The sequence below is a fragment of the Nelusetta ayraudi genome, unplaced genomic scaffold (assembly GCF_046127955.1).
Source record: "Nelusetta ayraudi isolate G7.1 ecotype Tasmania unplaced genomic scaffold, CSIRO-AGI_Nayr_v1 ptg000205l, whole genome shotgun sequence".
Classification (NCBI taxonomy): domain Eukaryota; kingdom Metazoa; phylum Chordata; class Actinopteri; order Tetraodontiformes; family Monacanthidae; genus Nelusetta; species Nelusetta ayraudi.
In genome coordinates, this window is record NW_027466254.1 from 468588 (window position 1) to 480552 (window position 11965).

An 11965-nucleotide genomic window follows, 5' to 3' on the forward strand; every position below is an offset into this window, starting at 1 on the left:
CAAACAATTACAGACACACACACACACACACTGCTTGTTTTGTGTCTGCAGCGTCTCGCGGCCCTATCTCTGCGGCCAGCAGCTCCTCCGCGGCTCCAGCCACCGGCTCCCAAAGAGAGAAAGAGGATTAACTCCTGGTCCACGTCACACTTTATAGGCTGCTTTTGCGTGGACGGAGCAGAGGGAGGTGGGATAATGCCATTTTATGTCTCGGAACGCCGACATGATGCAATGTACCTCGGCGGCGAAACATGGAAAGTGCAAGAGGGGAAGAAAACATCGGGCAAAAGTGAGGAGGTAGAGCTCGAGCAAAACCAGCTGAGGGAAAACAAAGAGGGATAGAAGATGAGAAGGGGTGAAGCCGGGGAGAGGAGGATTTCTAAGTCCCTGCAGCTGCCCCAGATAAGTGTGCACACATGTGCATGAGAGATGCAGGGGAAGCACAATAAATTTTCACAGATAAATCAAAGATGTCGCCCAATCAGACAGCTCTTCCTTGAAATCCGACAAAGAGTTCCGAAAACACGAGCGGCGAGTGGCACCAACCTAACACCCGTGGCGTTCCAGCACTGAGCCCTTCAGAAGGACCAGTGCCAGTCTGTTCATCAAAGTTGGGAAATTGGTCCATGTGTGTTAATGGAATAAAGCTTGGATTAAAAAAAAAAGTAAGTTTAGGATTTCTTCACAATCAATCTTGAAATACGAAACTCTATCAGTACAGCTTCATGAAACTTCATCAGAAAGTCAAATTGTGCTGTGAAACACTGTGTGTACTAATAACATCTTAATAAAAGATTCTATTATATAATAAAAGAAGTAACTTGTTGACAGAATGTGCGTTGGTAAGAACTTCAGAGAAACAACAAAAAGATGCAGTGAGTGAAACGAGACACCTGTGTTCATTAGTAAACCTCCACTCCAGTAAAAGTCAATTCCCAAAACAGCAAACAGGAATAAAACCTGCGACTGTTCTTCAGCGGGCTGAAAAGTGAATGTGAAGTGCGGCACACGCCCAACACTTGAGAGCGAGCTTCCCCGCTGGAATCCTCATTTGTAAAGTCGCTTCAGAGCATATTGTCATTTCCCAGACTGGAGCGGGGGCCATTAAAGCAGAAGAACACAAACAAAAGTGTTTGCACAGTGGAGACTTAATCCACAAGATTCTGTGTGGACACCTCCCTCCCCTGTGTCCCATACTCCCGAGTGTGTATGTGTGCGTGTGTGTGTGTGTGTGTGTGTGTGTGTGTGGCCTAGAATCTAACATTACATCATTAACACCAGTAATCGCGGCTCTGCAACACCAGCCGGCGTGCCGACATTACTGACATCAAACCTACACACTCCTGGCTCAGCTTCCCCGCTCCATCAGAGTGGAAAAAAAAAAAGAACGAAGAGAAAACCTGGACATCCGGACCCTTTTGATGTATTCAGGGGTCAAAAAAATCTGGTTTCTCTTTTCCTTCATCTCAGAGGGGCGCGAGCCCCCAGAGCGAAGGGGCCGTTAAAAGCAGGAAAATAAAACCAGCCACGCGAGGGCAGAGCTCGTAGATCACGCAGCCAAACTGTGTGTAAGCTGAGTGAGTTGGGGGTGCTCGCTCGCTCGCACGCGTTTGTGTGTGTGTGTGTGTGTGTGCGTTGCTCTGTGGCTGCACTTCACGTGTCTCCCTGCGCACTGTTAATTCATCTCAGACTTTGCCTTTGTGCAGAAAGAATTGGATCCCCGCTCAGAAATGATGATACGGATGGAATTTGCATGCTGTAAGCAGATCCCCCAAGAAAGGCCGATTTCAGATAAAAGTCCGAAACAGAAACATACACGTTCGATACCGGTGGAAAAATGATAAACATCTGTTTGGAACGTCGAGGAGAAAAACGCTCTTGGAAGTTTAAACCGATTGATATTGAATTGCAATGGATAGAAAATGTCAGCGTTGCATTGGATTAAACTGCAGTTGACCCTTGTCTTCAATCATTCAAGAATACATTTTTTCTGGCTGATGGCTAAATGTCGTTACTCCTAGAATTTTGTTATTTTGTAAAGAATAAGGAGTTATGGACGAGAACGTTGGAGAGACTCTGCACCCATTTCCATTCAGCGCAATCCACAACAAATGTCTCCGGCTAACAAACTTATGGAACAAACATGGAAGGATTGAAAGCAAACCATCACCGAGTACCTCGAAAATAACATTTCACAAGAAAACTCATTATTGTGGGGTGGTTTTGGTCTTTTCTTCAAACTTTCAAACTTGTGTTTCCCTTTTCCCGGCAGCAAACATCGGAGGTCCGGACCGTGAGGTTGACAAACTTGGCTGTGAAGGGCGACAGGACGGCGAGAGGCACCAAAGTGGTTTCATGAAGAACCTCTTTGTGCGATATCAAAACCGAGCAAACTGTCACCGTTGGCAGTTGTTTGGACGTCGGCGTGGTGGGAACTTGTTTTGTCTTCTGGTCTATTTGTTTGTTGTGATGGTCGGTAAAAAGGGTGGAAACCCTCCCACTCAATTGGCGTCGGGATGCAGAGCAGTTGGAGGACAGGTTGCACAAAGGCGCAGTGTGACGGGGTCATCGCTGTTACCGCCCAGACTGGGGGGGCGGGAGGGTGTGCCAACTTTGTAATTGACAGCTTGGTATGGTTGCCATGTCCTGCTCTACTCAAGTCACAATGACCTCAAAACCATCCACCGGAACCTCATCAACAACATGTTTACGAGCGAGCGGAGGGGAGGAGGACGGACCGCTGGGACGACGCGAAACGTTGGAGATTCTGAAAGCAATACAGAAGGTCTGGGACGTCTCGGCTGGGCTTCTTGTTCCCGAGGGGCCACGGCGGTGAGAAACACGGTGGATTTACGCAAGTGGTCTGCGACTTCAAACAAGGTGTTTGACATCTGAATGGGTTGGTGGTGGGAGTCTGTTGCCATGCAAGGGTGTGCCAAGGAAAGTGGGCACACACACACACTGTCGGGGATTTGTGTGCGGACAGCTTGCCCTGTTTACTCCCACAGGTTACCATAGGAGCCTCGCATGAGCCCAGTGAGCGCGGGAACAAAGGGAAAGGACGGAGCGCAAACCGGAGCGGCGAGGCGGTCCGATGGGAACTGAGGTGCGACGTTCGGTGCAGACGGAATAATTAAGATGAGTAACACCATAGGTTGTCCTTAAGTGTAAGTGACCAAGCATAAGTGACCAAGGCGAAGCCAGAAGCAAGGTCCGGAGAATATATATGAATCCCTCTCTTGTGTAAGAGGACGAGCTGAACACGAACGGCAGCTATTTACAGACACACCTCACCGTCTGACTGCTGTCTTGTTTTGTTTTACACTTCTCCTTCTGACCTGAAACCGAGGTCAGCACATCCTGTAAACCCGCGCAGATTCTTTCATCTCCGCCGGCCCTTCAAAGGAAACACTCGGCGGCGGGGCCGCTCACAACTCGGCTCGTAACGCGCAGCATAACTGCGGGAAAAGGGGTCAAAGTCTGCCACAACTGGCCGATCTCGAACGACGAGATCGGCCTTTGTCTCTGTAACAAGATAATGATGGAGCGCAATCACGAGATCCCTAAAATACAACGGGACAACTGCGGCTAAACCTCCGAGCGGGTCCAACCATAACAGCGTCGGAGCCTCGCCAGGGATCAATGTTAGTTCAGCACGCGGGGAAATGAAGGGGAAAACCCTCTGCTGCTGCTGACAAGGAACACCTGTCTGAGCGACCGTAGGGAAGGAGAGAAGCCACTGGGGCGGACGGTGGGAGGGCGGGAGGCATCTGAGCATGCTCTTAAAAGAAACCTGCGCGGGGGGTGGGAGGGTCGTGCACGAAGTCTGATGCAAACTGAAACTGCACATCAGACTTTCCATTGTGTCGCGTTTGAGCATCACACATACTGATCCACTTCCGCCTACACACATCCAACATTTCTCTCTCTCCCTCCCTCCCCCCTTCCCTCCCTCCCATGCTTTCCTTTTCCCAGCCGCCTGGCTCCGGTGGTGGTAACCCAGTCTGTCAGTCTATTTCCAGGCTCAGCGCCCAGCGCCGAGGCAGGCGGGCAGGGCAGGCGGGCGGGCGGACGGGCAGGCGGGCAGGCAGTCAGTCATGCGGTGTGGTGGAGGGCAGCGGGGTTGATGCGTGTGTCAGAGAGGCGCTCTCCCACATTCCCCTGGTGGCTGGCAGCAGGCCGGGCCTGCGGAGTCGGGTGGGGGGCGGCGGGGGAGGGGGCGGAGGGGGGTTCACCTCTTTCTCACGACCTCTCAGGTTCCTGCGCTCATCTGGGAGCTATTCATTTCCTGCCAGAAAACAGCCTTTCCCCCTGCAACTGCAGGCGGGGGGGGGGGGGGGGGGGGGAAGGCAGCGGGGGAGGTTGGGGAGGGGGGTGAACGCAAGGGGAAGGGGAAGGGAGGGGGGAGGGGGAGAGGGAGGAGGGGAGGGGGGGGGGGGAGAGGAGTTTGGCTTCAAAAAATGAGTCCGGGAGGCTCGGTACAGCGAGCCCTGGGCTTAAATCATAAAGCTCTCGCTTGTCTGGGCCGCAATCAAAGACAGCCCCAGCGACGGGCCGAAGGGGGGAGAGAGAGAGAGAGAGAGAGGGAGAGAGAGGGAGAGGGAGAGACAGAGAGAGAGAGAGAGAACCATATGGTAGCACTTAGGCAGCCAAGGAGGAAGCGCTGTGTTTTTTTCACCCCCCCCCCCCTTCCCGCTTTCGCTTGCTGCCTGAAACGGCGAGTGTGGGAAAAGTTAATGGACACGCATGGCAGCGGAACCCCCCCCTCACCCCCCCTCACCCCCCCTCCTCCTCCCTTCCCCTCCACCCCAACCCCCGGTCGTGTTGTGACATGTGTGCGGTCAATCCGGCAGCTCGGCCACTGCACCGGGGTAATTGGAGAGGCTCGTAAAGCTGCTCTCCAGAGGGGGGAGAGAGAGAGAGAGAGAGAGAGAGAGAGAGGGAGAGAGAGACGGACGAAGATGTCGGGGGTGGGGGGGCCGGGGGTGGAGGGGAGGGTGGCGGTTGGGGCTGCGAGGCAGCTGGGTGTTGTCCGGTTACACACCACGTGCCTCCCAGACGTCCCACGTCCAGCTGTGGCCGCTCCCCCCCCCCCAACCCCATTCCAGGGTCAGGGCAGGAAGCTCAACACTGGTCCGAGCACAGCTGGAATGCTGTGGGAACGTTCTGCGTGTGTGCTTGTGTGTGTGTGTGTGTGTGTGTGTGTGTGTGTGTGTGCGCGCGGCGGCGTGCGTTTCGCTCGCATGCAAGACAAGCGTCCGGCGGCTCACAGGAGGCCGACTGTTCTCCAGCGCGGTAGGCCGTCCATTCCTTTCACCCCCCCCCCCACCCCCCACCACCACCACCACTTAACCACCACCCCCCACCCTGCTCTACCTCACCCGCAGTGCCCTTCGGCCAAGGCACCTCCGACGCGACGCGCACCACATGGCTTCAATCGCAGCGAGGGAGGGATGAGCGGCCCGCTGCGAGAGAGAGAAAAAAAGAAAAGGTGTGATGGAAATTCAAAATGATGGCACTTATCCACACTTTGTGCCTCTTAGCGCAGTGATAATTGCAAACACCTGCACGTACACACACACACACACACACACACACCGAAGCGCCCCCCCCTTCAAAGAAGGGCCACACTTGGATCGCTGCAGGCGGAGGGGGGGAGGGGGGAAGAGGGGAGGAGGGCACGCACACACCTGGGCAGGGCAAAGCGCCATATACAAATATCCCCGCTGGGAGACTTTTTCTGTCTGGAGGTGACTGGTGTCGACGACACATGAATGAACAGGGGGTAAAAAAATAAATAAAAAAAAAAAAAAATTGAAAAAAAATCTCACAGTCTCAGGTCAAGAGCTGTTTGTTAGACAGGTGATTTTTGAATTAAAAAAAAGAAAAAAATAAAATAAAATAAAAAGCTTTTGAGATGATCAGCAGGGTAGAAAACAAATCCAACAATGACCAGCACAGTGTTTTTTTTGTAAGGCAAAATAAATGACCCCCCCCCCCCCCGTGTCGAACTTTCAAACATCAATTAGGTTGCAATGCACTTCAGCGCTGCTAGATGGCGTAAGTGACCTCTGGAAGGCTGCAAAGTTTCCGCCAGGAGAGCTGAAGCTCCTGAGAAAACAGCTCCTGGAAAAGTCGCGCAGCCTGATCTGCTGCCCGACTCAAAGTACAAAAATAAATAAATAATTTTCAGGCATCCTGATGCAGTGAGACAAACAGCTGAACGAGCAGGGAGGAAGTTCTAGTTTCCCTCACAGCCAGATCAACAAGACACACGCCTGTTAACTGCTGTTGAGCTGCACGCTCTTCGTTGCGAAGGTTCGACCAGTAAATATCATTCAGAGCAGAGTTTCTCCCAGTCTCACCCTCCCTTGTAGCTTCACCACTGGGGTTTTATTTTGTCGTCTTTCACTTCAAGAGTGAAGTCAGAAGCAGTTTCTGTTCCTGGATTTGGTTCAGATGTGATGAGCCCAAGCAAGGGCTGCGTGAACAAGTAGCAAAATGATCAGAGTTTCTGAAGCAAATCGTGCTTGATTTTAGATTAAATCTAGATAAATGTTGTTGTTGTTGTTGTTGTTGTTTTTTAAACGATAAGGGCCATTTTAGTCAGCACAAAGAACGCAGGATCAAAAGCTAGTTTATGCTTGACATCTTTACAAATTTATTTGTCTTCCAAAAATGAAGAGCATCATAAGAGCATCGGACAATCTTTGGCATCACAGTAAAAAAAGGGGACAACTCCAATATATATATATATGTATATATAAAAATGCGGTGAATGAATTTCCACAATACAGATCTCATTTCAATATGAACGTTTTACTCCCTTGTTAGCTGTACAAATATAGTGCATACTCTTTCCATTTTACAAGAAGAAGAAGGAGGAGGAGGAGGAGGAGAATAAGAACCAGGATTTAAAACAACCGTCTATAAACAAACGAAACTAAGTTAAGTGTCATTTTCCAAAGTCTTTCAAAGTCATTTTTCACCAGGGTCTCCACACAGAGTCCGTGTTGCCCGACGGGGCCCCGGGGGAAACCGCGGCCGGCACCGGCACGGGGGTGCCCACGTTGTTGGGGTAGACGGGGATGACGGGGCCGCTCTGCGCAAACGCCGCGTTGGGTATGAGGAAGGCGAACTGTCCGTCGGTGGCGGGCACGATCTGGAAGCCGCCGTACACCTTGGTGACGTCCGAGGGCAGGCTGGCCGCCGGCGACGAGCCGCCCTTGCAGGGCACCGCGCTCATGGGCAGCACCTGCGGGGACTGGCCGGGGATCTGCACCAGGGACTGGGCGAAGGACGGGTGAGCGGTGGGTCCGGCGGCGGCGGAGGCCGGGAGCTGGTGCTGGTGCTGGTGCTGGTGCTGATGCTGGTGCTGGTGCTGGTGCTGGTGCTGGCCGCTGGGGTAGTTCATGGCGTTGATCTGAGTCACGCAGCTGGCCAGGTGGCCGAGGAGCCGCGTGCGCACCTCGGTGTTGACGCCCTCGCAGGTGGACAGGAAGCGCGTGACCTCGTTCATGCACTCGCTGAAGCCAGCGCGGTACTTCCCCAAAACAGTGGGGTCCGTGTTTAGGGCAGCTGCAAGAGAGAGGAGGAGGGGGAGAGGGAGGGAAAGGCAAGTTCATGAGGGTGGCAGGTTTCAGAAGAAAAGTAACTCAAAAATGTTTTTACATTCGAAAACAAGATTTAAAAAGAAAAATGATTTAAAAGAGAGACTGTGCCAAATCTACATACGGCGAAAGATTGAATGAAATACACGAGCATTGAAATTCAAACTGAAAAGACGATGGGACAAGAAATAAAAACACCACAACAAACATAAAAGACAAGCAGCGCGAGACACCGAAACTGCGGTGCAATCGCTTGAGAAGAAGCCAGTGACAAATAAGAAAGTCCTCGGTCCAGATTTAAAGGAGCTGAGAGTTGCAGCAGACGCTGCACTTTCTCCCTGGGAGTTTGTTGCACATATGTAAAGAGAGTCTGCAGTCGACCTCCGAGCAGGAGCTCTAAAACTCATCTAAAATACTTTGGGTCTCTGAGCGTGCGAGCCGCGAGTCTGAGTCACTTCTTACCGGTCATCTGAGCTCTCTGGAGGTTCCGGAGATGCTTCACTGTCATCTCCAGGATGTCCGCCTTCTCCAGCTTGGAGTGTCTGGAGCTCTGAGGAGGAGGAGGAGGAGGAGGACGGGAAACGCAAGTCGTTAGGATCGCACTTTATCGTCGCTTGACACGGCAACGCGAGGCGCTTTGAGTTGAAGGCGCACGGCCCGGACGCACACACTCGGCTGCAGACTTACATCTTTCTTAAGCGCGTCCAGAATGAGCGTTTTCAGCTGACCCAAGCTCTCGTTGATTCGGGCTCGTCTCCTCTTTTCCATGATTGGCTTGGATGACTACGGAGAGAAGAGAAAAAGAGTTTAATTTCTCTTTCCTTGTTTTGCGCGTGGACGTCCTCACATCTTGAACAGGCGGGGGTTTTGTTTGTTTTGTTTCTTTTCCCCTTCTCTTTTCTTTTAAGAAATGAATCGGTTGAATCGCCATAGATGTTGGGGGAAACAAACCAACCTTTCTGTGCTCCGATGCCGTCTTGGGTTTATCGGGAGTCGTGTTCATGCTCGCCGGGGTCGCGGCGACCGGAGAGGAGGAGGTTTTTTCCATCATATCTGCAGGCATCTTCTTCTTTGTCGCAAATATCCCACAAATGCAGAGAAATTAGGGTCCACCGGTTGCAAAAAAAATAAAAATACAAAAAATATACAAAAAAAGGAAAAAGGAATAAAGGCTGCGAGCTGCGCTTGTGTCAGCTTGCGGCGATTCAGTCCGCTCTCGCTTTAAGAGAGGAGAAGAAGAAGAATGAGAAGGAGGGGAGGGAAGGAAAAAAAAGGAAAAATGTCCTGAGCTCGAGTTTAGAATCCGGTTCGGATGCGATGCGTTGCGCGCGTCGGCAGCGGCTGCCAGGCAGGCGGATGCGGCTCCGTGCGTGCGTGCGTGTGTGCGAGTGTCGGAGACCCTCCGCGTGTGGCTGCTATTTATATCGCCCGCTGCACGCGAACGGCTCGTGTGAAACTTCCCAAACTTTCTTTCCCACAGTAACTTCCCACCAATCAGGAAGAGGGACACGCGGCCCGGAGGGAGGACGGACGGACGGCTCGTGGTCGGCGCCCTCCCATTGGTCGCCTCCGCCTTGCTCGCGCTGGCGGCCAATGGCGCACAGCCGGGAGGGGGGGTGAGGAGGGGTAGGGTTGGGGGGTGGGGGGGTCGGACTACCTCCAGCCCTTCAATCATCACACCGTTTTACAGACGCCGACCGACCGCCGGGAGCAGGCGGAGGACACCGGTGATGGGAATTCCGGCTCTTTTCAGAGAACCGGCTTATTTGACTCGGCTCAATAGAGGGGGGGGGGGGGGGGGGGGGGGGGGGGGGGGGGGGAGAGAGAGAAGAGAGAACGGTTCTTTTGTCCGCTCCTTAGATTTTTGCTGTTGTTGCTTCTTTTATTTTTAGGACTAAATTATTTGCTAAAATGAATGACTGACGCTCTAGATATAAACACTATTAAATGTGTTATTATTGATACACTCAACACGGAACACAGCGCTGTAAGATACCAAAACAAACACCCACCACAATACAACTAAGCACACGCAGTGAAGGACACGTCAATGAAACAACACGAGGAGAAAACAAGCACTTGCGAAAGCACACACAAAGCAGCATCCAGCGAAACATTTCTCAGCGTGTGTGTTATATATTAATCATATGTGTTTATTATTCGGTTTATCTCGTTCCTAATAAACCCTTTTTTTTTTTTGTTTGACATTTCTCCGTCCCACAAAGTCTCCACTAAAACAAGTTCTAAGTGTAACTCGGACAGAGATGTAGATGTGGAGTTAGACCCGTTTGAACCCGTTTTCCGGTTCGGCTCCCAATCAGCCAGCCGGCTCTCGTCATTCACTTCAAAGAGCCGGCTCTTAGAAACCGGTTCGTTCGCAAACGACCCATCACCAGTTTACAGATGAGCAGCGAGCACCGCCGAGCGACCGGGGAAGTGTCTTCCCCGCTTACCAGATCATCAACTAGTCTTAAGTGTTAAACTTTTTTTTTTTTTTTTTAAATCCGGCCCGCCTCATTTGAAGAACTGTAAGAAATTAATAGTAAGAAAGTCATTAAATGGCTGTATTTCATCAGTTTTTAAAGAGTCATTTCAAAGGCACATATTTTGTTGTAACTTGCATGTTTTCTACATATCCAATGATATTTTTCCTCCTATGAGGTGGGTCACCAAAACACTCCATCCACCAGTCAAAAAGTTTGCCCACCCCAGCTCTAAACCACCACAACACGGAAGTGACAAAGTTCACCCCCCCCTCCCCTCCCTGCAGACGCCTGTTGCGGTAACTACATTAATAACAAAGGAGACGCATAGTAAAAAAATAAATAAATAAATTATAAAACAACAACAACAACAACAACAACAACGGAGGAAAGGGGGGGGGAGTGTCAACTCCAGTTTCAGATTGACACGCGCATATATGTGGAAGCACGTGCCAGGATGTTTTATGAGCGCGCGCGGTGGTTGGGAGGTTTGGCCGCTGGGCTGCCGGGGAGGAGCAGCTCCAGGAGCGGGGTGGAGGGGAGGGCATGCGGCGGTGGCAGCAGCAGCGGCGGCGGCGGCGGTGGTTTACATTAGAGGGGAAGGTAAATAGCAGCTGCTGTTTTAAAAGCCTGGGAAAACCACGCCTCCGGAGCGAGGAGCTGGATCGGGCTCCCTTATCGGAATGTGAGCCAGAGCAGAGATATTTCTGAGCCCGGAGAGCTCAGACGATTAGACCCACACCTCCTCCTCCCACCACCTCCTCTACCCCCCCCTCACAAGCTCACCCACCCCCTGCCACCCCCCCACTTTTTTTTTTTTTTTTTTTAAGGTTTCAGGTCATCACTCAAGTTCCTTATCTTTATTGCAGTCGCCGAAACGCACAGAACAGACGAGCAGTAAAAGAGGGAAAGACATTGGAGCCATAATCGCCTCTGACAAGTTTCCCGGGATGACAGCAGCAGAAGCCCCCCCCCCTCGTGCAGTCGATCAGACAGACTACAGACGCGCGACTCGCAAACACGGCGAGTTTACGACGAGCGGCGATGCTGAGACGTTTTATTGTCAAGGTGGAGCTGAAGTCGCACGGACTCTTTAAAGTATAGTTGACAAAAAAATAAAAATTAAAAAGAAGAAGACTGTCACTTTATAATAAGGTCACGTACACTGATCTGCTTATTTCTGGATCAAATTGACTTCCTTCGAGCAAGTCTTACCTGATCAGTCAAGTTGATTGATTACATTAAACGACATTAAACTGTGCACAAGAGCGCACGCACTTTACTCCAAAACGAACCAAAAACACAAAGAGCTGTGGTAATGGGGGGGGGGGTCGAATAAAATAAAATGCATAGGCAACTCCCCCCCCCCTAAGAATGACAGAGCATATCGCTCTATTTGTGGAGCGCGCGGAGCCCGTGCACGGCACTCCGCTGAGCGCACGCACCTCCAGCTGCCGCGGAGACCGCGACACGTGGCGCGCAGACGACCGGGGGGAGGCGCTCCTCTCGCCGGCTTGCCGTCTGGATCTGCGGGGCGTCGCCGGCGGCTGGCTGGCCGCAGAGATCATGAATTTGATAGGCAGCGGGAAGCAGCAGCAGCAGCAGCAGCAGCAGCACGGGGGCTCCCCTCCCGTGTTCTCGGCTGCACACGAGCGCACGATGTGACTTCAGAGGCGGCGTTTTTCCTTCAGTTTTTCTTTCCTTTAACGCGCTCTTCTCCAAGTCTGCACTCGATCAACGCGGCAGTAAATTACAGCGACGAAATACGTGAATGACGTCACCCGCCCGCAGCTTTCAGACGGAGATGTTATCGACAAAGAAAAACATGGATTTGCTTTCATGTCGCGCGTCGTTGTCAAGCTCCCCTCCATC

The 11965-nt window shown here is 51.9% G+C and overlaps 1 protein-coding gene across 1 annotated transcript; it reads right to left on the minus strand.

Moving 5' to 3' along the window:
- Nucleotides 1-6621: 6621 nt before the first annotated feature.
- On the minus strand, nucleotides 6622-9006 carry her6 (hairy-related 6). The gene is made up of 4 exons (XM_076015975.1): nucleotides 8566-9006; nucleotides 8298-8393; nucleotides 8073-8160; nucleotides 6622-7578 (listed from the first exon to the last, which is right to left on the minus strand). Exons 1-4 carry the CDS (start codon nucleotides 8671-8673, stop codon nucleotides 6986-6988), a joined length of 885 nt encoding a protein of 294 aa, XP_075872090.1. The 5' UTR covers nucleotides 8674-9006; the 3' UTR covers nucleotides 6622-6985.
- Nucleotides 9007-11965: the final 2959 nt, after the last annotated feature.